At 45.5% G+C, this 26,055-nt stretch overlaps 1 protein-coding gene across 2 annotated transcripts in view; it reads left to right on the top strand.

The window, feature by feature from the left end:
* The first annotated feature begins 5,770 nt into the window (after positions 1-5,770).
* Positions 5,771-26,055, top strand: part of SLC4A11 (solute carrier family 4 member 11) — a 137,940-nt gene continuing 117,655 nt past the window's right edge. Inside the window, exon 1 of one of the 2 annotated variants that reach the window (XM_072037904.1) lies at positions 5,771-5,977. In XM_072037904.1, coding sequence (XP_071894005.1) covers positions 5,839-5,977 — 139 coding nt within the window. In that variant the 5' untranslated portion in view covers positions 5,771-5,838. Of the gene's footprint in view, positions 5,978-23,988; positions 24,026-26,055 lie in introns of those variants that run through there. The other variant, XM_072037906.1, reaches the window with a different exon arrangement.

The following is a 26,055-nucleotide window of genomic DNA, read 5'->3' as shown; positions in this document are numbered from 1 at the left end:
CCAACGAATTTAGGGGCAGAATTAGCACAGAGGTATTCACAGCACTTGCTGACTGTTGTCTCCTTGTAAATTATTTTGTCTTCCCTAAAATATATAAATGGGGAAAAGGGAAGCTCTTAAGACGTACAAGTTAGATAATGTTATTCATTCAAAAAGAAACACTGCTGAAATTGCTCATTTTGGATGACGCTGCAAGGACTTTGCAGTTAATAACTGCAGCTATCTCTCTCTTTTCTTTTTTCTCAGAGACAAATCTCTTGGCCCCCGAGAATACGAAGACTTTTTGGCTGAACGCAGATTAAAAAAACACCCCATATTTTGTGTTGTAACCTTGATTCGCAATCAACTAACAATGCTAGGGCATCCTGAATTTGCAAACTGCCACAGATGGCAGCTCATCCTTCGCTTCGTGAACCTCTGCAGGTGACACCAGGGGAGGGTTACACCCTCTTGTGTAACAGACATCTGCAAATGTTGTCAGGAACATTTTCGTTGTGACTTCCTCCCTTTGATTTTTTTTTTTTTTTCTTTTCCCTATTGTACGCAGCTTTGGGATTATATGCTTAAATCTAATCATGGAATTAAGAGAACAGTTATCCTAATTGAAAGTTGATGACAAATCTACATACAGCCTCGTGTGACCTCCTCTCCCACTGCCAGCGGAGGCTGGCATGGGGAGACGTCCGCACTGACGCATTCAGTCAGCAGCCTCGCTGGGTGAGCAAACGTCTATTCCGGTTAGCTTAACAAAAGCAAATTCATTTTACTCTTGGGAGAAGGTACGAGTTTACAAGAAGAGCTGAAAGGCGAGTGTCTTCACTCACGGGCTGCTAAGTGGGATAAATGTTGTCAGAATATAGTCGTACTACAAGGTGGTGAAAGGAGGAGTTTGGGAGCTGCAGATGTTTCTGCCATCCACTGTTTCTCCAAACCACATGGAGAGATGGTTGCTGTACTCCGAAGTCAGGGCACGTGTCTCATGTCCTCCTTGCCAGTCTTTAGCCTTGTAGCGATTGATTTCCTCAGCTGTTTTCTTCGAGAGTGGGTGCTCAGCTGCCTAAACTTATCTCCCTACCACCTGCAGTGCGAATTCACCTGCACAGTCCCGGTCTTTCAGCACAAGTGTTGGCTTGGCCTCTTGATAACATTGGTGAAATTAAGTCTCAGCACTGACCCAGTTGTCTTATCGAGGGCCATGAGTTGATCCCACTCCAGGGGGACTTGAGCTGCTCTTCTGGACTTTCTGTTCTGCTTCCCAGTTGCTTTTTCTCATCTTTCACCCCGCTGGGCTCACGCTGGTGGAGCAACAGATGCCCAATGTACCTGCTGCTGCAGCCCAGCTCCAGCCAACCAAGATTTCAGGCTCTCACTGGGACCAGCAGGAGGGAAAAACTATCAGATCTGTTTCAATATGCTTCACTGTCCGCTCTTTGTTATTGTTGTACGCCTCCCTGATTTCGGTTTACATTTCCACACTGCATAGTAAACCTCCCCGTGAAATAACTCCCAGCAGGGCGAAGATGTGGACGGATGCCAGCACTGTCACACTGCAGCATCCCTACAGCTGGAGATTTTCTGTGCATTTTATGTGGTTCGCAGAGAATTCACTTTATAAATCTGAAAATATTCTCTAGGAAAATGCCTCTGTTGACACGAAATGTTTCAGCTGGTGCAGCGTACTCTGCACTTCCCACTTATGGTGGTCCTGAGCCAGCCCACTTGTGTACATCGTGCTCCTCTCCCACCTCCAGCCTTGAGCCCACGTTGCCACTACGTGAGCCAGGAAGGTATATATATGTCGTGCAGGGTGTCCTGAGAGGCACACAGCCACAAAATGTCCTGGGAGACACAAACTACCTGTGGGCTGGGCAGCAGGTGAATGTGTCAAGGACACGGTGAAGCCATGGAGCAGGACGTCAATATCAAACCATGCCACGACAGCACCGCGTCCTCTAAAGCAATGAAGCAAGTGATCTCTGAGCTTTGACCCAGTCTGAAATCCTTCCATAAACCCTGGCTCAAAACCCAAACTTGTCCAAAATGTCATGCACAGGCCCCCTGTTCCCATTCAAATCTTGCTCCAGGCATCCAAGACATCCTGCTTACTGCACGAGCACAATTCAATAGCTGTAGGACTGCAATATAGCATGTAACTAACTTCCAGAGAGGCTGTAGCTTGCAACTCTGTCTTTAAAAACATATTTTACAGCTCAACATCCTTGATTTCCAGGAACTCATGAATAGAGAAGATATATTGTTCTTGGTAACTAAATAATATCATTAAAACCATTATGAATCCTGCAAAAATTATTCCTGTCTACCTAATTTAATCATGTAACAATGACTATTATTAACTTGTCTTCTGCTGCTGCCATTTGAGATTATGGCCTTGGATGCATGGGTAGCTATTATATGATTCAGTTATTGTAAATGTGCATTGCTCTTAAGTGCTCGGGTGCTTATCCTTCAGTTATCTACCTGAATTTACTCATTCCAGGGCTGGATGGTGAAACTGAAGATGAAAATGAGGAGCTCGGGGAACAGCAGAAAGATTAACGCCTGTCCTCGTCATATGGCTTAGCATCCCATGGCTGACTTCTCATGGCCAACTATTCAAGGGATTGAGCAGAAACTTTTCCTATAACTCACTATGGTATTGCTCTCTAAGGGGTCTCTATAAAAGGTTTGAGCTCCTCAGCATCTTGTTCACCCCACTCACATTCATATACGGAAAGTTATATTTTTGAAACTATAAGTTTATATATATATATATATATAAGTTTATATAATATAAGCCCACTTGGGCTCTATATTCTCAGAATTTATCCCACAAATCGTCAGCTGCAAGGGGAAAAAAATGAACCCCTGTCTGCTCCCATCCTCAGATCTTGGTTGTATGCTCCCAGCCTTCACTACAAACATGTGGCGTACTGCACAGAGGTTATTCCCTAGCAGTGTGACTGTCTGACCTCCCCCTCCACACACGGCTAATGTAATAGGCCTCATTTCCTTAGGAAAATCACTTTTAGGAAAATAATAATAATTAAAAAATAAATAATCCTCTACTTGTTTCTCTCCTTCCTCGGTTATAAAAAAACAATGTATTGTTTCCCTGATCATGGATTTGAACTGAACTGTCCAAATCCACTGGAAAAAAAAGGAAAAAAAAGATTAATGAGCATAAACTCTGCCTTACTTTTGGATTAAATCTCTGTGAGGACGGTGCCAGCCTTGGCAGAACATGCTGCATGAAGGCGAAGTGGATCTGAGCTGTGTCTGTAAGGTGACCGCTGAAGGTGCCAAACACGTCTCCACCTAACCCATTTCTGGGCTGCCAGGGTATTTCTCCTCCGCGCTACAGGAGCAAATAACAATATTTCCCACAGGCAGTGGGAAACACTGCTGTTTCTGGCCTCGAAAATGGAAAACAGGAAACGTTATTAGCCCGCTTTTCTAATGGGGTGGGATACGCAGGAGCATCCTGTGTGTGCGCTTTACTCCTTCCTCCTCCTCCTTGGTGTAACTTTTTACACCCTCAGCCAGTTCCAAACTGATAGAGCCACAAAACTATTAATTCCCTGCTCGTCTGATGGAAACAGAGAGCTGAGCAGAGGCAAGGGGCTTCTCCCGCTCCCATTCATCCTTATTCCCACAGCAATTCTCATGTCCAGGTGGAGAGGACCCCCTGCAAAAACAGGAAAGCAGACATCTCTGTTCAGTTATTTATTTATTCATTTATTCAACTCTGGTTTATGCAATATCGTGGGATGAAGGATGCCAGATGCTGCCCATGCACGAGCAGCTCAGGTGCTCAGCTGGTGAGATGCATGACTGTGCCATCCACCTTCCTGAGACACCACATTGATGAGGCTCTCAAAAGAAGGATGCTCCCTCCTTGGTGTTAATAACCTCTTGGGGAAATTATTGATGTCTCACCAGGTATGGCAAGGCAGATCCCAATCAGTGCTTGTAAACGAGGCCAGCCAGAGGAAATCCCTCTTGATGGGCGAGCTGATCTCTGATCCGAGTCCAATCACACCGCTGCGAAATGCTGGCACCAGTTTTGATGTATAGTACAACCTAGCTGTCAGGGCAGCATGTCTGAGAGCTGAGGTAATTTCCATGCTGGGTGGAAACTATTTTCACAGCGGAATGCTTGCATTTCATTAATTAGGAGTTATTTTGCAAAGCAAATGTGTTGGAGGATATCCCCTCTTCATTCCCGGGTAGCTGGGACCTGGTCAGGGCATGGTGGCTGTCAAGGCAGGGGTGAAACGTGCCCCAAAAAGGAGTCACCTGCAGAAATCAGGGGCTTCGTTTACCTCCCAGACTCACTGCAGCAGCTGTATGAAGGGGCAATAATTTTATCCCCTCATTTCATAACCTCTTGTAAGTCTGGATGCACTTCTGTATAATTTACACAATTTGCTCTACAAAAAAGTCACGTCATCTTCAGAGCAAAACATGAATGATGGGCTTTGAGTACGACCACCAACTTCACAGCAAGCATGGAGGAATTAAAATAAATAGAAAATTAGTTCCCATCTAGTGAAAGACCCCAGTAGGAGGAGGAATCCCTGAGAGCTGTAATTGACCAGATCAAAATGAAAAGACAGAATAAAATACAGTTGTGGCAAAGGCCATAACTTTCCAACTTTAAGATTTTTTTTCCAGCTTTAAGGACATTTTTCCAACTTGAAGGATGTTTTTCACTTATTTTTCCAGACCCAGTGTAAGGAACAGGTGATGAACATTTGCACCTGGTAACATGAGGGCTGTGTGACATAGCCTTAAGTCATATAACACGACAGAACAAGATCAAGTGTCATTTATTCTTAGTAAGTGTTTGGATGTATATTTTTTTCTTGCCTCAGAAATTGGGATTAAAGCCTCAAGTCTACCTGAGATATGGAGTCTGCAAGGACACTAACCAGCCAGTAATTTTTTTCCCCAGATGGCTTCTTGCCATTTTCCACCTTAGTTACCAAGAATCCAGTAATGTGACAAAGTATAAAGCAAAGTGCTCTGACACCAGGACAAGCAGTTATTTTGAAGAAGTGCTTCAAAGAAGTGTGGGATTGTGTCAGAAACCCTGGTTGCCTCCCACAAAAACACACCTTAGGTATAACGATGAAAAAGCAGGGGAGTGAATAAAAACCAAACCAAGATACTTCAGTTTGACCTTAAGTTCCAAGGTCTCCCTATCAGACAGTCCCCAGAACAACCCACAGACACAAATTCCAAGTTTTTTGGAGACTTTTCACCTTTTTTATCCCTCACCCTGACTTCTCTAAATCTCACCAACCCCTAGGAGATGCTATTGGGAGGATTTGTTGGGAAAAAGCCCTTTCCTGCTGGGGAGGCAGCCCTGCTCCCCAGGTGCACCAGGTTCCCATCAGGCTGCCAGCATCACCTGTGCAACCCATCCCCATCCCCAGCTGTGTTTTCAAACCCAGGAAAATTCCAGGAAACATCAGCTAAACCTTCACTACAGCCCCTACCATCATCAGGCCACCAAGTTGTGCATCTCTATTTACACTCAATGACCAGGTTTGGAAGACAAATGTCACCTAATGGACTAGGCAAATAGTTCTTGGTTTGCCAGGTGGGTCAAGCTGGGATGTTGGACCCCTGGGCTTTAACCCATTGAGCTGAGGAGTGCCCCCAAGTGAAAATGAGCCTATAGGAAACAGCTGGGAGCAAAGGCTAGCGTGGGCGGGGAGGTTGTCTTCCTCCCCACCCTCATTAAAGGACCTGGTCTCCCCTGTATGTGCCTTCTTCTGGTCCTGGTGGTGGAGAGGAGCTGCTCCTCCAGGGCTTGTGGTTGGGGGGTGATGAATGGAGTTAGTCCCTATGAGAGCCACCAGAAAGGGAGGAGAGGGAGAGAGCTATGCCCTCCATCCCCTGCGTCCTGGGAAGACTAAAGATGAACCCAAGAAGACTGAGAATAATGGGAATGCACTTTCTGTCCAGGAAGGTAAGCTTTGGTTTTCTGCTTTTTCTGTTTATTTATATTTTTTAGTTATGGATGCCTGAAGTGAAAGTAATCAATGTAGGAAAAGCAGGAAGCGGTAGGGCTCTGTATGGGGTGGATAAAGTGGAGGAAGCAGAAAATCCAGACCTTCAGCAGCTAAGAGGCATCTGGCTTATGAAGATCTTAGGTTTAGGGTCTCTATTTTTTTTTAAGGTTTTGTCTTTTTCTCTAATCTGTTGCTGAGTTCTGGCCCTCTGTTTACTTTCCTGAGTGAAAATGATGCTTAGTGCTGGTGACTGTAGAGACCTCCCTGTAAAGGGAGGAGGGTAGACAAGCAAAGCTGCTGGGCTATGAGAAACATTAGTAAGGAGAAAGGTGATAAATAAATCTTCTTTCCCTTGAATACAAAGGCTTTTTTATAGTGGTCACTGCTTGAAAAGTCTTCTAATATCAAGTTGTCTGCTGGTTTAATACTTAAAAAACAAAAACAAAACAAAAAACCACCAAAACCCAACAACAACTTTCATGCATTCTGAAAACTTTATTTCTAGTTCTTAGAAGATATTAGCAGAGACTGAACCACAGCCTGGGTAGCAGGGAAGCCAAAGTGATGAAAGGAGGCATCTCTTTTCCCTTAAGCAGTGGCATCTTCAGGAGGATCAGCAGCTACTGCCAACAGCTGTTAGGAAGAAATTTTTTTCCTGTTGCTCACAGGAAGAACTAAGAAAATTCTTGGTGCCTCCTGTGGTGGTGTAAGCTTGTGGACAGGGTGATATATGGGCTATTTAAACTAATTCAGTGAGATCTTCCTCCCCAGGAGAAGTTGTGTATGGGTAGGAGACTAGGCAGTGGTGGTGCCTAGGCACCTTTATTGGACTCCAAATGAGAGCTTGTGATGGAAGAGGGTAAAATAAATTGTGTAGAAGGAGTTGTGAGCCCCTTGTCAACAGGGGCAAGGCCACAAGCTGTGTGATGCTTCATGGGGTCTGTGGAGGGCAGACCCCATAAAATGCTTTTTCCCTCATCCACTTGTGAGAGCAGCCTTTGGGCCACGTGTTACTTCTGACTTTGATGGTAGTGGAGCAATGGGAAGACTTCTCTGGTTGTCCCAGAAATAGTTTATTTTCCTGTTTGGTGTCTCCTTTGGACCAGGATTTCTCCTGAGGGGAAGGAATGAGGATAGCAAGTGCAAGCTTGTGTGCAAGAGGCATGAAGGGGATGGAATGTCTGGTCCTTTTTTTAACTAACTCCTTAAGATATAGGCAGCAGAGCTGACCTCAATGTAAAATGTTCCTGGGTGTGAAATTAGATGTCTAGGAAAATCCCCTCCAGGATTACTGAGGCTGTGAGAAAATGGGAACCGCCTTTTGGGTGGCAAATATCTCTTCTGAGATGTCCTACTGGTATGATGTTCTCCTATGTGGAATAAGAGGCATGGTAACATCTTCCCTTTATCATCCCACCAAGGGGTGAGGTGTTTCTGTATCAGTAGAAGGGTTTTGCCCTGTGTTTAACTTTTATATTGAGGCATGACTTTTCTCAAGAGAGAGAGGGTGACCCAACTGTGGGGTCTTATGTATAAAAAGATGCTTTGGGGCTGGTAGGCTGCTGTTTGGGAGAGCCTTGGTGTGGTTATCAGCAGGAGGTAACTCAGTTGTCTGCTGTATGTCACTCTGGCTCTGGGGATCAGATATATTCTGCAAACTAGCCATCCCTTACCTGTTTCTGCTGCTTAGGACTTAAATTGAGTGAATCAAGGACACCTGCTGGGAAAAGTAGCACTGGATCTGTCCGTGGGTCCTGTGCTCATGCTGGGGAGAGGCTACAGAGCAGCTATCAGTCCTCTGTAAATCTTCTCTCTGCGTGGTCCTGGGAGGAAAAAGTGGAAAGGAACTTCCCTACAGTTTAATCTTCAAAGCAATAACCTAATTTGCTGAGCAGCTGTGAGATATGGAACTGACCCAGAATATTAAATTGCCTCCCTGCCTCCCAGTGCATGGGAGCTATGGTTCAAAAGGCAGTGGCCCCTGCCATCCCCTGGGAAGGATGCTCAGCCTGATAAATGCCTCCTGTGATGATCTGTGGGGACAGCAGCTGGAAAGTGGTGGGTGGGAGTCACAGGGGAGCCCATGATAGAATTTGGGGAGCAAAGGAGAGATTTTTGCTTTCATTAGTCAATTGGTTGTTACAGGAGAGCCCCCCTTGGAGAAGGAAACTTCCCATTAAGTGTGCCCAGCTGGGCTACTCGTCCTGCAGAGGCAGGAAGGGTGTTTGAGAGTGGTTTTGTTCTGTTTTATTTTTCCAAGTGGTGTTTCTTATGAAAAGGGGAATTGAAACTCAAACCTTAAAATAATCCTTGCCTTCTCAATGGGATAAAACCCGTGCATCATCTGTGTTCCAGTCCTGTTTCCTGGTTGCCCTCTCTCCCACTTTTCCCCCCAAAATGCACTCCAAATCCTCTGTTTTCTTACTCACTGACCAATCTTAAAGCTCTGTTTGGCAGGAGTAGATGTCTCAAAGGTTCTATCTTATCCAGTGATGACTTAGTAGAAATAATAATTACAGAAGTGTTTGGAATAAGAGAAATCTTTAATCCCCAAGACTGAGGTTTTCTGCAAAATGCTTCAGTGAAGAGGGGAAATTGGAGCTGGCTTCTTGGCTTCCTTCTGGATTGCAAACCCCAGGAAAGGATTCCCCTGGCAGAGCTGGGGGGTGGGTGCTGTGAACCCTCTAATCTGTGCTGCCCTGCAATCAGGCCTTCAACACTTCATCCCAGCACGGAATCCAAAATACTGCTCCCTGGTTCGTGCCTTAGAGGATTCGGCAGCTGCAGTCACCTGCCAAAAGCTTCTCCTTCGTGCACACCCATGCATGTATGACTTGGCTAAAGCCTTGCCCAGAGAGAGCTGGAGCAAGCTGCTTTGCCAAGCCCTTCTGCAGTCCCATAGCTTGCTGGTATTGATGTGGAACCGACTGCTTGGGCTTTGCTCTCCTGGCAGAGAACAGGGTCAAAAGTAGGTGAAGCGGTGCACAGCAATTATCCCAGCTGTGTGCTCATGGCAGGGACAGAGGTAAGGGACATGCTGATATCCTCAGCCATAAAATATGTGAATACAGGAGTCCATAAGGGAAAATACGTGAATGTAGGAGTCCACAAGGGGAGAGGATGGGGAGATGAGATCAACTTCAGTGAGCCTAGTGGGAAGGGGACAGAACTCTTGTGCAGAAGACAGGCAGGACTCTCATGTGGAAACTGTGCCTAGGACAACTCATGCCCTCCTCGTGTCTTCTTTCGGCCAAGCTGACTTGATGTCTGCTCAACATCTGCAATTGTCCCTTGAGCTGATGTGTGGTAGCTTGTTATCAGCTTGGAGCAAACTGGGACAGGATGGGAGGCACTTGCCTATGGTCTGGGACCTCAGTGGCTTCTCTGGGTAAAGGGTGAGGATGTTGCTCTCATGAGAGCCCAAATAAATGGTTCTGTGGGGAAAAATAAGCCATGTGCTACTCCTTAACATGAAGAGGAGTTCAGTTACCCCACTGCTTTTTTTTTTAAGTGGAGTATTCTCAAGGAGGGAGGTATTGCATCTTGGAAGGAAGGTTGCTGTGTTGTAGGCTGCACCTGGCACCTGCTGAGCTCTGCCAACCTACTGAGTCCTACAAGGACTCAGCATCGTGTCTGAGCAGCACCAGTGTGTGGGTTCCTCCTCAGTGAGGAAGAAATATGGGTGTGGGAGCCTCCAGCCACACGCCTGGTGTGTAGACAAGATGATGTAGTGCTGTTGGGAATTGGGTCTGCAGTGTAAATACTATGGCAGAGCAGCTTGAAAGGTCTGCTGTAGCTTGGAGAGAGCCCTCTGCACATCTCCCCCTAAGCCCTGGCAAGGGGCTGAATCATTCTCATGTCTGGGGCTTTCTGATCTTTGTGTGGCTCTCTAAAAGTTCTGTGTAGTTGGAACAAATGGATGTATGTTCCCAGAACAAAAAAATGACATCAGCTGTTCCCATAAATGGAATTAAGGCCAAAGCCTCCAGATGTCACGCATTGTTTTTATCTCCCTTTGACTATAGGAGTGCTTCCTTAACAATTTGCAGCTAATGAATAGCACCAACAGCAGAAATCTGCACTGGGTTATGGAGAAATGAATGTGTTTTTAAAAACGTAATGCATGTTGACATGGGTGTGTTAAGGCTTGTGGCTGTATCCATCTAGGCAAGGGGTATATTAATAACACATGGTGGCTACGAGTGGTGCCTGTAAGACCAATCTAAAGCAGCCTATAGGTATCCAGGCTTAAACTTCCCTTCTCAGCGTGTGCTGAGACCCTCCTCCTCGTGCAGTACTCGTTCTGCCTTGCCCTTGTTCCTGCAGTGGCAATTCAATGTGTGCCTGAGCCCCTGAGCCGAAGGGCTGCCCAGGACCCACTGCTCCTGCTGTGAGAACATCTTGATTGCTGACTTCCTCGTGCTAATCGAATCAGGCTTGTTGCTTAATTTAATTGAAACAAAGAGGGGATCTGATATGTGGCATCTGTCAGCAACCTCAGAAGGAGGTAGGGATGCGATTCGTGTGGTAGGCAAGAGCATCTGAAGCATTTCCTAGAATCCCATATTTCATGGGAAATGCCTTCAATTAGATTTGGATATTTCCACACTTCCTTGCCAGACTGGGAGCGGGTAGCTCAGCCTGATGCCAGTAAGGAATATCTGCTTTTTTTTTTTTTGAGTTGAGCAAAGCTACCTGGCCAGGCCTTCTGTATTCACAGTTGGTTTCATGGTATCTTCTTTAAAACACAACACATTTATAACTGGCAATGAAAAAACTCCCCGTAGCTTGTAGCAGAGGGCTGCTGCATCCATATAAAGAGGAGTTTTGAGTAGGAGAGGATGAGGGGTGATTTTTCCCATCCAGAGTGCTGGCCAAAATGAGAAGCAGTGAAATAAGAAGGCTGTGGATCCTCAGTATCCCAGTTGATGTCTCTCTGGATCCAACCTCTGCCAGCTGAGTGTGGAGCTGACTCTTGCATTGAACTGTTGGCAGCCAGCTCAGATCACCCTCCTGGTTTTGCTGGCTTTGCCTTCCCTCAGTCTTTCAAAAGCCCTGAATGAATTATCTATGTCACAGGGAGAGAAATGCTGCTTCTGTGTCTAAACAACATCCTGTTCTTGGATAGATGCATGAGAGACTTGAGAGCTGAGCAACCTGCAGCTCTCGCAGCAGGGGCAAATGTGTTAGTGGCTGCGGTGTGTCTGTCCCACGGGCTTGAACTCGTGTGAGCTGTGATGTGTGCTGGCTTCCCTGAGTCATTAAATACCAGCTGGAATTGAACTTGCATGAACTTGCTTTGAACTGAGACGCTGGTGCAATGTCACATGCCAGGGTTTTAACTGGATGTGGGATTCTCCATCGAGCTGGTTCAAGTGTTGCTCGTTCCTCGTGTGCTTTGTGGCTCCTGGTGTGGGGCTGGAGGATGCTGGTGGCTGTCTGAGGATGGCAGGGCAGATGGATGCCTGCAACAAGTGCTGCTCTCAGCTGCCTGGCACACAGCCCTGTGTCTTGGGGCATTGTGGCAGCATGGTTTAAAATGGTGCAAGGGCCAGAGGCTGGTGTGATTGGGGTTTGGGAGGCTGTGAAGGAGCCAGCAAAGCTGTGTGGAGCTGCCTTACTCCTTCGTGGTCCACCTGCACCAGCAGGTCTTGATCTTCCGTGTGTTTTGTAATGTCTGTGCTCTCTTCCATGTGTTTTGTGCTGTTTTTGTACCATTCCAATACCACAGTGATGGCACAGGCTTTTCCATACTGATTAAAGCTATCAAAAGGAAAGCTTCAAATTCATACTCCAGTGGCTGAGTCGTAAGAAGCCCTGACTGGGAGCAGCTCTGTCTTGTTTTATTCTTCCAGGAGGGTATTGCAGCCTGACAGCTGAGGCTGCCCAATGTTTGAGATCACTTGCATGCTAGAACAATGCATGAACTCACTGTTGTTTGTACTGAGATCCAGGCTGAGCTGTTGGAGCTCCTGTTTCTCCTCTTCCCCGTGTAAATGTTTTATGAAGTGAGCACAGAGTCAATAAACGCTTCCTGTTTAACGTCTGCCCTGCTGCCTTGTGAAAGATGCTTTACAAAAACATCAGATCTCTCACCCGGCACATGGCTTATCTCTGGTTCCCTGCTAAGCATGATATCAAAACTCATCTCGTAAGAAAATATATTCCCAGCTCCAAGAGAAAATAAACTCATGTCTTCCTCTTAATGATGCTGCACAGATTATACAGCAGCGCAGCAGATTGAAATTGTTCTGAAATTGGATTTTGGAGCCAGCTGTGCATCAAATCCTGCTGGGAAGGCTCATGGGGAAAGCTGGTCTGCACCTAGTGTGGAGAGCAAGCACCCAGCTTGTTTCTTTTCTTGCTGCTTTTCAGCATGACAAATGAAATTTGAATAATTGCTATGTAAACTGAGAGCAGTTGTTGAATCTGAGAGGGCTGAAAAAATATGTGCTTTACAGCTTTGTTTGCTCTGCTGCTGCTGTTGATTCACTTTAATCGTGGCTGAAATTTTAATACTGTGGGATACGGCAAGCATCTCTATTACACAATTAAAAGGTACGTAAAACTTGGTTTTCCACTGTTTTATGAAGCTGCAGCTAGCGAAGTCAAACTGGGGAGAGGTTTCTGGCTGGTATCAGCAAGAGCTTCGTATTGCTAGCTCCTGTTTTCTGTTGGACAAGGCACTTTGTAGGCCAGAAATGGGTGCAAAGACTGGTGGAATGAGGCTCCTAACTTCATCTCTGCTCTTCCTTAGGTGTGGTTGGCAAGTGTCTAGCAGACAGTGGGCTTTGGGTTTGCTCTGCTTGCTCCTCTTGGCTTCTTAGTTAGCTGGGAGAATATATTTCTCTTGTTTCCAGACCTCAGCAATGCTTTTCTCTCATTCATTGAAGGTAATGAACCTGTTAGATGTTATACCTACCCTTATGTTCCATCACCTGCTGTGCCACCTAAAGGCTGCAGCTAATGCACAACTTATGAAGCAGGGAAGATGACTTAGTGAAGAAAAAACAGATTTTATTTTTTTTCCTCAATGCTTGTGGTGCATGTGTCTGCATCCTGTCTTAAGATGGTAATCTCCAAGCTTTCTGGTCCTCTGGAAGAAGTTTCCTGTCACTAGCAGTGCAGCTGCTGTCTTGCTGGGGGCCACCTCCTCCACCTTTGAGGTGGACAGGCCAATGTATCTGTACTCCAGCACAAGGACTGCTATTAATGGGGTCAAAGGAATTACCAGTAAGCTTCTAGAGACCTTCTGCCTTTCTAAAAAGAAGCTCAGCCACCACTGCAGATGGCAGGATCTGTTGTGCGCTCTGAGGGGGAAGTGCTAAACCTGGAATCTACTTAGAAAAAATGGGGAAGTTGCTTTTTGTTATTCAATTTCCTGCTGATCCCTTCAGTTCTGGGAGCCCCAGTGTAGGTGGCATGCTGAGTGTCTGCTGAATGTCTAAAGCAAAAGCCCCTTGCTGAGCTAAATGGTGCCCAGTGGAAGTGAGCTGGGATGTGGACTTGAGTTTTACAGCTGATTCTAGCCTAAATATTACTGAAATTTAGTTATTTCTAAAATCTAGTTTATTCTCCCCATGATCATAGGTTTTTCTACATCTCAAGACATTCAGTTGTCATTTCCAAGCTTATGCTCCTATTCTAACATGGGCTGCTGTAGCATTTTTTTTTTTTTTTTGCTTTAAAAGCTTTGCTAGGCCAAATCCTGGTCTTCCCATGCTCTTTGATACTCTGCCTGCCCCTCTAGTGGATATCTGCATGGGATGCCCCTTGCAGGGCATCAAATAATGCCTTCCCCTGTGAACACACATTAAATGTATTTTAAAGATGTTCTGTGAACAGACAGTGCAACAAAGCAGTCAGAGATGGAGCCATCAGGGTATGGCTGAGTATGCACGACTGCCTGCTAATTGACACAGATCTGAACTGGAATGGGGCTGGGCTCTCTCGGTTCAGAGGATATCTGCTTGATAGCCTCTCAGATCAGTCAGAGACAGCTTCCTACCTCTGAAGGGCACACGGAGGCTGGAGATAGGAGGTGCTGACAGCATCCCATCCCTTGCCAGGATAGCTCTGTGCAGCCACGGCGGGGCTGAGAAGATAAAATCTGATCCCCATTGGGATGTGGTGAGGTCACATTGAGATGAGAATAGGCATCTGTTGACAGCAGAGACGCTGTTTCACAACTCCTGTCTCATCGGCTCCCCATCTGAAGGCTGGGTGATCACACCAGGATGTGTGATAGCTGCAGCCTGGAGAGGTCTTGCTCCTTGCTGCTGTGCCTCTGTGCAGATGCAATCTGCTCTTGCTTCTTGAAATGGCTGTAGGATAATAGGGAAATGGCTTGGTCCTTTTCCCACCTGGAGGAGGGACTAAGTTGATGTGTTTAATACTTCATCCACCTGGAGCCTGTCTCCCCTGATGCCTCTGGGTGATAAGATCTGATAGCTAGGCTCCAGAAACCCTACAGCATGCCCTAGCTAGCTGCTCTTGCTGGCATCGGGTTAGCAAACTGCAGTGCTCCAAACTAATGCCCAAGAGACCAGTCAAGCGTGGCTCCAAGACAGAAAACAAGCCACAGTCTAGCCTTGGTTAACACTTTTCTGTTTCATGTCTGTGTTTGCAGCAGCCCTCAATTGGGTGGCTGCTTCTGATCTTTGATCTGGAGTTGAGACACTCCCAGTGTGACCGTGCACATTTTCGGAGGGCAGTTCATCTCTTGTTTCAGAGGGCTGCTGAAATCAGAACTGACTCTTTTTCTTTTTTTTGGCTGTGATGGGGGGAGTTCTCTTGCCATAGCCACCAAACTCAATAGCAGTGACATCTCCTGCTGCTACAGACTTGGTAAAAACCGGTCATAAAAAGGCAGCTCAAAGGAAAAGTACTAACTTGTGGGTAGCTCTTTCAATGAAAGACCTGTTTCGTTTGAGGTTTGGGACTATTATGGATTTCTCACGCTTGTCCTCAGCCTCACCTCAAGGCTTTTAACTCTTGGTGCAGAAACATGGTCACAGTGGCAATAAGAAAGTAAATGCTTCTTGTTAATAAGCACAGTATGGCAAAAAAAAAAAAGCGCTGCCCAAATGCTTCCTGAGCCTATTTTTTGGGAGCTACTGCTGTGCAGCCAGTCTGTTTGCATGGTCTGCCTTGACTTGAGGTGCTCAAGTGAGCAAATGCCTCTGCTCCTGATTCATGTTTCATTGCTGAGCAGTGCTCGCCTCCCCCCCTAATTTTTTTAGTCTAAGCAATAATAATGTCTCAGGCTATGGAAGGCAACACAAGACAAAGTGAATACACTTTCCTGCTGTCAGCATTGCTTCTTGGAGACTTGCATCTTGTGCAGCTTGTGAATGGAGGATTTGCAGCCTAGATTTCAAGGGGGGGGAAAAATAAAGCAAAGAACCCACAGAAAATAAAGCCAGGAACCCACTACTTTGTTCTCTGTAAGTGGACTGTCTCCTCTTCCTCATGTTCTCTTGGAGGATTGTGCTTTGTGTCTCTGATCGCTATCTCCTGGCAGGCGAGTCAGGGTTTGCTTTGATTTGGCTGCATTTAGAAATCGTAATTCTGCAAGGAACGCTTGTGATCTGCAGCTGTCAGGAGTGCCTCTGCTCTGAGTGCTCAGAGCACAGAAGCTGGCATGGGAAGGCATTTGTAGCCCTCTTAAAAGAGGCTGAGAGGACAGGAATGAGACCAAACAATGTTTGACATGGTTTGGATGGAAACGATTTCTTTTCAGACAAATATCATAGCTCTTTTTGTTATGGGGGACCAGCTATTGCTATGTGACTTGGGAGGGATGTCAAAGCTGGGGGAGAATCAAGGTGAAGCCTCTGAATTACTGAGGCCAGCTCGTGCTGACCCAGCCAGACAAAGCTGCTGTGGGTCTCTTTTGGGTGTGCTGACCTCCAGAAACATTGCTGGAGCCATGGGGTGGGTAGACAGGAGTACATGAGAAGTGGCCCTGCTGGAGTCTGAATCCTCTGAATTGTGCTAGGTCATGTATCTCCACAGCCAAGGCTGTCCTCTGGACAGCCAGAGTGCACAAAAATGTGGTGTTGGTGCTCTGTGGAGCTGTGCCAAAAGCTGGCAGGAGGCTTTGCACCCAAGCAGACCTCTGCTCCAGCAATGCTTCACCTGATAACCTCTGGTGCTGAGGCTCAGCTGAGGTGCTTGAATGGCCTTAGATGGAGCAAGCATGCACATAAATTTCTCATTCCAGTCTCACCTCAAGGGTTACCCAACCAGGCCAGCTTTCTTGCAGTGCCAAGGCTAAGGGAGCAAGTATGTGAGATTTTTGTCTTGGCCATTTTGTGATGAAAGACAAAAATCCAGTGATGCCATCCCTGTAGCCCTGTTCTGCATAGAAGTACCTGCCTTGAGGTCAGTCTAGGTAAATTTTCAGGTCTGTTTTTAAGCTCCCCTCAGGAAAAGGAACAGTTTGGTCTCATTCTGCGGCATGACTCACAGGTGCTTTCAGCAGCAAGCATGGCAGAAATAGGCGATGCTTCTTTCAGTGTCATTATTCTTGATTTGTTTGGGATTGAGAAGTCTGGAGTGGAATTGTACTTTACCTGTGTGGCTGCTGTCCTGGAGAGAAAGCGAATTTAATTTCCTCATTTTTTTTGAGGGAGGGAAAAATGAAACAAAAACAAAAGTCTTGGATTGGTTTTTTAAAAAAAAAAAAAGATTAGAATTTCTTCAGTCCACCCCCTCACTTCAAGCTCAGCAACCTTTTAGGGCTCATGCAGGTTTATAGCAGCTCTGTCCAGTCAAGCTTTGAGTACTTCCAAGGATGGAAGCCTATCCCACCCCTGAGACTCTGATCTAGTGCTTAAAGACTGTCTCTAGGAAAGAAAACACTCAACACTGAGTTGAAATTTATAATTCTACAGCTAATGGTTGTTGTCCATCATCCCTTTGTGTACCTGTGAAGTCTTCATTCCTGATCACCAGGTCAGGATGGATGTATGGTCCAAGAGGTGATGGTTGAGATGTTGAGTAGCAAGTCTAAATTTGGTTCTTGCTGTTGACTTCTAAGGACGGAACTGTTTCTTTAAGATGGGGGTTAAAAGCCTTCTGGCACTGTGCAAGGGCAGTGTGGCTTTATAGGTTGGTTATCTATTGAAGTGTTCCTACTCCATTTTTTATTTTGAGTATTGCATGACCTAAAGAGCTTAAATCTTGCTATGTACAAAGGAAAGATAGTGACAGCACTCTGCCTTGACTCAGAGGTAAGCCCTTTGGGCTCTTTGTTGTCCGAGGGACAATGTCTCTATTGCATCTTGGTTCGTGTGTCCATGTCAAATGGAGATGTTCACTGAGAGCTCTCATCCACAATGAGCAGGCTCACACTTCTAGCTGCTTCCCTGGATCATGTAGGATGAAGAAAGTAGCTGATGGCATCCTCTTAGATTTCAAAAGAATAGCCAATAACCCCACATCTCTGGCATCAGTGTGTTCTTTCAATAGCTTCAAATATTGGCATTTCCCCAAATAACTTGTTTCCTCCCGCGTTCCTTTAGGAGGGATGACGCACTTGGTTGTGAGGGAGGTGACCCGATGCTCAGGCTCGTTCTTGTCTTGCACTAAGGTGATAAACAAAAGGTTTAAGCCTACAGCAAGCAGGCTGCAGCTTGGTATCAGCTCTCAGCTTAGTCATAATTGTCAAGGCATAAAATTTTATGTACCAGCTGCTGCTTTTGCACTAAAACAATGGGCTTCTGCAGACAATTAGCCTGTTGACTCCTGAGTCGAAGGCTTTCACCTGCGCAGGCACTGAGACCTGAGGATTCCTCAGGTGATTTCCTGGATTCCTGTGTGTGTGGCTGGGCTCCTTAATGTGGCAACCGCTTCACTTGGCCCTGCTTCGTTTCCTGATTTGGTGGTAAGGCTGGCATGACAGACACTTCTTTCAAGCGCCAGTGTCTGTATCTGAGATCTCATCAGGATTGCAACAATGTTATGCAAATGCTTGTTATTGTCCTAGCATGATGTCTGAACCCATGAACAAGGTCTCTTTTTTTTAAGCTTGCTTGTGCTTATTTTTGTTGGGAAGGCAGTTTTCTTGCTCCAGGTCCAGCTCAGCTTTGATAGCAGTGGTTTAGGCATCTGTCTTTTTTTTTTTTTTTAAAGAAAACAAAACAGGTCTATGTCTTGCTAAATTACCCTAGGCAGCTAAATGTAAAATAGCATGAGGATTGTCCTTTCATCTAGCTTATGGAGTTGGAGTGGTTTTGTCCTTGCAGATCACTGTGGCCTCTGCACAAAGTTGCTTCTGGTTTCTCCTGATGTTTGTCTAACACTGCTGCAGGCTCAGACTCTTTTTCCCCTGTCCCTCATCTATAGCTTTAGCCAATTTCCTTCTGTTCCTGGGAACTTAGAGCTGGTCCCTGGGGTGGAAGTGATGGGAGATGCCAGTCTCACCTACCAACACATCTGAGCCTGGTGTTAGTGATATCCCTTTGCAATAAGGCCTTGCATTGGAGCTTGACATCCAAATAACCACAGCCTCCATGTCCCTACCCAAATGTACTTGTACACCAATATCCGTGAATGCCCACTTGTGCAAAATGATCCTTGGATTAATGCTAGGGCCTGTTGGTTTATTAATCCCTGAGTCCCTGTGTTCTTGAGGTTATGGCTTCATTCAGGCAGCTGTTGTCCTCTTGAAAAGCAGAAAGATCTCTCTGTAGGAGAGCTGGGTCTGTACCTCAACTTCATTTGAGGAACGTGTCCTAATCCATGCAAATGGTGTGCCACATTGGTCATCCTTCAGAGATGGCTGTATTGGGACTGATCTCCTGCCTGTATGATTATGTGACCATGTATGACTACATGTGGGTAGTTTAAGTGCTCTCTGCCATGTGAGGAGAACACAGGGCTGGTAAATAACATGCCTCCTAGGAGGGCTGTTTGAGCCCCATCAGCTCACCGGTGTTTTTCTCCCCTCCCTGGGATGGGGGAATTAAGGAGTGGGTTTGTAATAACCCACCAGCACAGCGATGCCCTGTGCAGCAGAGATGAAATGGCTGCTTTGTGTGCTGGAGGCTTGTAGCTGACAGCTTGCTCAGCCTGGGGATGCCTTTTATTTTTTTTGAACCAAAATAAAAAATAAATGTCAATCTCTCTGCAAACTGTTGTTGTGACTGAATGAGGTACTTTGTCCTTAGCAATGTTCTCCTGGACTTATGTGCTGTGAGCTGTCACAGTCCTTGAAGAATTAAACTTGATTGAGCCCCCAGCATTCTCTGCATCCAAATCTTGTCACTCCAAGATCTATCGTAGTCTCTGTGCTGGGTATTTGCAGGAGGCTAATAATGATGTAGGTGGTGCTCGTAGCTTCTCTTCTCACCCAGAGTAAGCCAGGCTTTATGTAATGGTACCACGTGTGCCTTCCTTCCAGCAGCCAGCTACAGCCAAGCTTGACAGGTATTCTCAAAGATCTTAAGCCTCTTACAAGACTAAGGAACAGGGTGTGGGGAGAGAAATACCCAACTAGCATCCATGCTAAAGGAGTTTCCTTGTGCTATGCTGAGAAACTCACTTTTTAATCCAGGGATAATGAAGTAATTTGGCTTGGTTTTATTCTCTTATCAAGGAGATGCATTTTTCCCACCTGTCATTAGCTGCAAATGCTGGAGTCCTCTCCAACTTGTAGCCACTTTTAGCTAGTCCTTGGTGCAGGGGAGGGTTGGAGGCCTCCCTCTGAGTGTTCAACATGTTGCGGTCTTATTAGGTATAGATAAATACTGGAGGGATGTTGGCTAGATGGAACTTTTTTATAAAGGATTAAGCCCTTCAGCATGGTTGGACCTTTTTTCCTTGGTGTATTTCCTGCTGAATGATGTGATGTGAAGGTGGAACTGACTTGCAGTATGGCATGAGATTGGGGTGAGATGGGCCCAAAGTTATGCTGGGAGTGGGGGGTTCTCCATAAACTTGTGGCCCTGTTTTTGGAACGTGTTTACAAAGCAGTTGTGGGTGGATAACCCCAAGAGACTTTCCAGGTTTGAGAGGGCAGGCTGAAGTTTCCTGAAGTAAAGCCTTTGTGTGCACACAAGGATGTGTAAAACCAAAGTAACGTGGGCTGAGAGCTCAGCCTTCCCCTAAGACTGGTGCTGGCTGTTTGCTCAATTGTGTATGAAAAGCTGGAAGTGGATGTGGGTGAGGTTGTTCTCAACACTGAGACAACTTCCTATGATTAGGACATTAAGACGGGTGTCATTGCACTTCTAAGAAACAGGAATGCAAAGGAAGAGCTTTGCAGCTGTCTACCCTGCAAGACAATGCGCAGTTAGGAGCTTGCACAAGCACAGAGGAAGTCATAGCTGGTTTAGTGAGTCTGCTCATAAACCTCTGCAACTCACCTCATTAACCAAGTTTGCTAAACAAAATGCAGCTGGAGGGAAAGGACCTGATGCCTGCTTCTCACTCCCTTATTGTAAAATAAGAAAAATGTGGTAGTGAGCTACAGCAATCCTCATGGGGCTGGGGGGATGGAGGTAGGGATGTTCTTCATGTCAAATATGAAGCTATGAGTGCTGTGTGCATGTAAACGTGATCTGTACTCGAGGTGGGGGAAGAGAAATGTGGCAAATGCAGGGAACCTGTGCTAGGCTCCTTGAAGCTTGCTTAGAAGGCTGATTCTGAAGAGCTGATATCTTCCTTGAGGACAGGTTGGGATTTTTAAGAAACGGAAACTGATGCAGGGTTTGGGGATCTGCTGAGCTTAAAAAAAAAAAAAACTTGTGGAAAATGCCTATGGACTGAAATTTATAACCTAACCACTGTCAATGGCTGGAAGGCAGAGATCATAACTGGATGCAGTGTACTCTCAGCATCATCAGGTCCTTTTTACCTTTCTGCTAGGCTTACTAGCTTCAAATTTGCAAAGCTGGTTTTAAAAGGGGTTTGCTGTGCCTGAGGGTCTTGCAGAATCTGTTTAACTTGTGTGATGCCTTTGGGTTTGAGCTGAGACCTCCTAACAAGCAGCTTGGGAGGATGATTGCTCTAACCTTCCCTGCACTAAAAGCACAGCTGTCTAAGGCACAGGATTATGGAACTGTTAATGAGGGCTGCTTAGTTTGGGGATCCAAAAGCCTCATTTAGGGAAGTAATCCCATTGTAAACAAGCTTTTAAGTGTCAGTAAACAGTCACTAAGCTTCCTGAACTTGAAAATGGTGGAACTGAACTGCAAGGAGTAAAATTTAGGGGTGGACTCCTATTCTGCTGATGCTTCATTACCTTTCTGCAGGCTGTTAATTCAATAAAGCACTGTAACCAATCCATTTCTGCCTCATTTTCAGATGGTATCACATGCTTTTATTGCCCCCTGAATAAGGTATGGAAAACTGTGAATGGAAAGCTGGCAAGGGCTAGAAAACAAGATAAAAGCACAAATTTGGCCTTAAGACTGTGGGCTGATGGAGGGGGAAGAAAGCTACTGGGGTCAGAACTGAGGTTAAAATTTGCATAACATGTGTATCTCCAATTACACTGAACTTAAAAAAAAAAAAAAAATTGGTAAAATTCTTGTTTGTTCAATCTAATTTTGGAGCTAAACTGGGGAAACCCAGTCTCTGCAGGTGGTATATTACTCCTGGTCGAGGGTAGAGTTTCTGCTTTAGAGATCTGATGGCCATTGATTAGAAGTAGGTATGCTCATCTCTCACCAACAAATAGTGAAGCTGTCAAATACAGTAAATAAGCCTTTGCAGTCACATTAGCAGGATTTCATTTTAAGCATGGGGTATCACACATGTTAACGCTTTCTTATTTGAAGCTTCTTTGAAGGAAGGATGAGATCATGTACTGACTCCTCATACAGCCTTGATGATACAAGTGACAGTAGATTACTTGAAATGTGTATTATTGATATCTCCTTAGGACTGGAATATGTCCTTTATCTGAATGCTGTAGACCTCAGCTGGACAGGCACTTAACTGTGTAGCTATACTAATAACCTCTGCATCCTACATAGCATGTGCATAACCAATTTCAATTTGTTGGTACTACGTACACTCACTAGAGCTGGAAATCTCTGGCACAGTCTAACTGGTGGTAGAATCTGCTGGGGTTGACTTAATTTAGAAAGATGCAGCCCTAACTTATTTTTCTTCTAAAATACAGGGAAGAACTGAATAATGATCAGATATAAGGTTATACAGAAGTTAAGTCTGACTTAGCAAGCAGTGGTGTTTCAGATAAGTTTCCCTTGAGCATAATGCCCAAGACACAACTTCATACCAAGCTGTTAAAATGTACAGGCCACAAAGAGCAGTGCTCTAAAGCACAGAATAATGGAGCTAATGCTGACTGTTTTATGGTCAAATAATTAAAGACTGACTTATACTCTTTCACTCACAAAATAGGAAAAACTTGCAGAAGCTAATTCCTGCTTGCTACTGTGAAAGTGTTTCCCCATGTGCCCCTGGTGCCCATGCTGGCCATCAGCAGGTTTGTGTTTCCAGAGCTGCTGGGTGGACTCTGCTCCTTAAAAAGATAACCTCCGAAAGAAAGTGGCTTCCTCACTTGAACAGCTCTAGAAATTCTAAATATGCTTTGGCCAGCAGAGCTTTCCTGACAAAGAGAGTGGGGGAAATGAGGTATTCCCAAGATAAAGTCATGTTCTGCAGTGGAACCAGTAGAAGACATTTCACAGTCTGCCTCAACATCTTGTTACAACTCCTTGGTCTTCCGAAGCTGCTAAGCCTGCTGGCTCAAACATGGGTTTTGAATCTTCTTCATTTACCAGTCCTCTTGGTAGCTCTCTCCTGCTGCTGCCAGTTGTTTGTTGGCTCCTGTTCCTCGTTACCTCCTGCCTGCCCTGTACCTGCTTCTAATTTTGCTTAGTGAAGCCAAAACCCTTGAGTCTTAAATTCTAAAGTCAAAGGGTTGTTGAGCATATGCAATTTAGCTGCTTTTTCTCCTCCCCTCAAAAGGCTTATAATTTGCCTAGATTTTTGGCGATGACAAAAATTAAATTTGACACAAAAAGCTATCCCCTGCTCATTAAAGTCCCAGTTCTAAATCATGGGTCCGAGGCTGTTCAAAAAAAAAGTCACCAGAAATTGAACAAAACAATGTGTTTATTCCCATGCTGCTTTCTGAGAAGCAGTTGAACTCACATGTTCCAAAACAACTCTGCCTGAGGCAGAGCCGGCTAGCATGCAAACTCCTATCTTGAACAGCCAGGACTTGGTGAATTTATAAGCAACTGAAAACAGTACTGGGAAGGGTTAGGCAGCCTTAATAATATTGTCCAAAGATGCAGTCTTGGAAGGAATATTATCTCTTTAAAGTCTCCTTAAAAAAATCAAGCCCTGCTGAATTCCCCTAAGAACGCGATGGATTTAATTCAGACTTGCCACACTCTTGCGCAGACCTCCACAGACCCCACATCATTCCTGTTTAAATAGCCCAGTATTCTTGAATCCACCACAATAGCACAAAAGACAAATGGAAGTGATTGTGTGCTTGCGAGTCTATTTTCTTTAATGGATGCATTTCAGGGGTCATGGGCCATGTGGCCCTCCCTTAGATATACAATCAGACCCTGAAAGAACATTGTCTGCTGGAGAACTTCCTCTGACACACCACCCTGCTGAAACAGCATGACAACAGCCGTGTTTCATTTTTCAAAGAGCTGCATTCAGCCAACTTTGTAATTAGGACAATGAGGAGTACGTATCTCTAAAGCAGCGTGTCTTTTAATAGTTGATTTATTTTTAAGAATGGGTGTGATTCAACAACTTTTTAAAAACTTCATCTCCTACTGTCTGTATCTTAAGGAATAAGCCTGGTGTTGATCTAGTGGTTCCTTAAATGGAAGGCCACAGTTGGCTGGCTTCACTGTTTTGAAAGTATTTTTATCAGTGTTATACCAGTGTCTGGGTTCTCGAGACTTGCTCCTTGGCCTCTCTATTACCAGCACTTTTGCGGTGTGTTCGTCTGACCTATTAAAGCGAGCGCCTTGCAATGGAGATGTTTCCTGCGAGAGGTTAGTGACATTTGTCTGGTCTGACATCTGTGCGTGAGCTCTGTGGTTGCCAGCATGAGTGCATGTCTTTGGGCTAGCCCAAGGGGGCTGTTGGCCCTTAATTTGGGGAGGGTGAGGGGGAGAGGTGGAGTGCTCAGTGGGTCCTGCTGCCTGCCCACCCCAGGTAGGGGTATGGTGGGAGCTTCACAGTGGGATTTCCAAGAGAACGCTTATAAAATGTATTTTTTGTCCTTCTGGCCATCATTTGTGTAAGGGATGTAGCATGTTAATAACTTCAGTAGTCCAAACTCCACTCAGGCACTGGGGAATCCTTGCTGCCCCTTCCTCTGGAAGGAAGAGGGGGAAGGCTGTAGAAATAACTGGCTGTTGTGATGCTCCTGTGGTGTGTCCCCCATAAAAGGGGTTCTGCCCTTGCTGCTTTTTAATGCCATATTCTCTGGATATGGCATATCATGTCATATCATATATGATATCAATGTCATATACTGGAACAAGAGGGTTTCCTGCACAGATCCTCTCCTATGCCAGAGCTTTCTGCCCTCCTGTTTCCCTTCTAGGAGGTGCTGACATGAGTAATCCTTTCTGAGCAGCAACTATAGACTTCCCAGGAGCACACAGCTGGCTGATGCTAGAAAGCAGGGCATGGTGCTGTCAATGGAGCTGGGCTTTGGGTTTTGCAAGAGGAGAAGGTTGCAGTGGGTGACAGTGCTGTGCCTGCTCAAATGGTCTCACATTTTGTCACTTCTCTCCCCATCAGAAGGGTCCATCAATGCTCCCTGACATTTTGGTTGCTTGCATATAGTGATCAGGCTATTGTTATAGGCAACTATCTCTGAAGTCTTGTATCTCACAAGTGCATCATCTCATACTCTGCCTTCTGCCCTTTTGCTCATGGGTGCTCTAAGCCTTAAGGGCTGTTGAATGTTTATTATGCAACTTGGGTTGAATGTGGGTGTCAAATACTGAGATGAACAAAATTTACTTCCCCTCTCTCTGCCCCTTGCTACCTCGTCTCTTCAAGTTGAAGCCACATTTACTGATGGAAATTTTGGTTGCTCTTGGCATCTTGGGTGGGCTGAGCATCTCCCTGATAAGCCCTTGAAGGGTCTTGCTTGTAATAATGTTCCTCAGTGCATGGCGTGGGCGAGCAGCACTGAACTCATGACAGAGCTCCATGGTAACAAGCAATGAGATTAACAAGCAAAATAGCCAGTTCTCCTGCTTGCGAGCTCTTATAAAATAGCCTTGCAGCTGGATGAGCACATGCCTGGACCAGGTGTCAGCTGGGTTCACAATGAAGTTGTTGCTGCCACCAGTTCGTTGTGGACCTACAACTATGTCTTGTTCTTCAGACATTAGTGCTCTTGGGTTTTCCACCTAGAAATGCTTAACTTCTGTATGGAAGAGTTAAAGGCTTCCCTCATGTGGCCAGACCTCTTCCTTGTCTACTGAAGATGCTGTTTGGTACCACAACATGGTCAGGGCATCAGCTGGCCAGACAGCTTCTTGTGGTGCAAGGTCAGACTTAGCAATGCATTTGAAATGTGTTGCTCCATCCTTTCCTTTCCCCAGAGGAAAGGGATATCTCTTATATTGATATCTCTTACATTGTACACTGGGGTTAATGAATATGAAACAAGTAGGGTCAAAAATACATCAAGTAACAGGTTTAGGTGCTGAAATCTGGGAGTGGATTTGTCTGGGGTTTAGGGTAAGTAATATAGCTCAAGAGGAGTCTGGGCATTGGTTTCCAGCACTGTCAGGTGTTAAAATTAGGGATATGCAGCCCCTTGAAAGAGGCAGCTCCTGTAACTTGCAGGTACTGAGAAACACCAGCTTAAATTTCAGTCAGGAGTGAGTGTGGGCAAGGAAAGAGCTATTGAAGCTTCCACAACGTGAGGAGGAAGAATTATTCTGCACATTGAATTCCTATCAGAAAGATGGAATTCAGTAGCTAGTCACTAATTTGTTGTGCGGAGTACAGAAACAGCTAACCTGAATGGTGGTAACTGACAAAATATTAAATGTTT

This window comes from Anas platyrhynchos, chromosome 4, assembly GCF_047663525.1.
Source record: "Anas platyrhynchos isolate ZD024472 breed Pekin duck chromosome 4, IASCAAS_PekinDuck_T2T, whole genome shotgun sequence".
Lineage (NCBI taxonomy): Eukaryota > Metazoa > Chordata > Aves > Anseriformes > Anatidae > Anas > Anas platyrhynchos.
The sequence above is the reverse complement of the archived record's forward strand: the minus strand, read 5'-3'. Positions and strand labels throughout refer to the sequence as shown.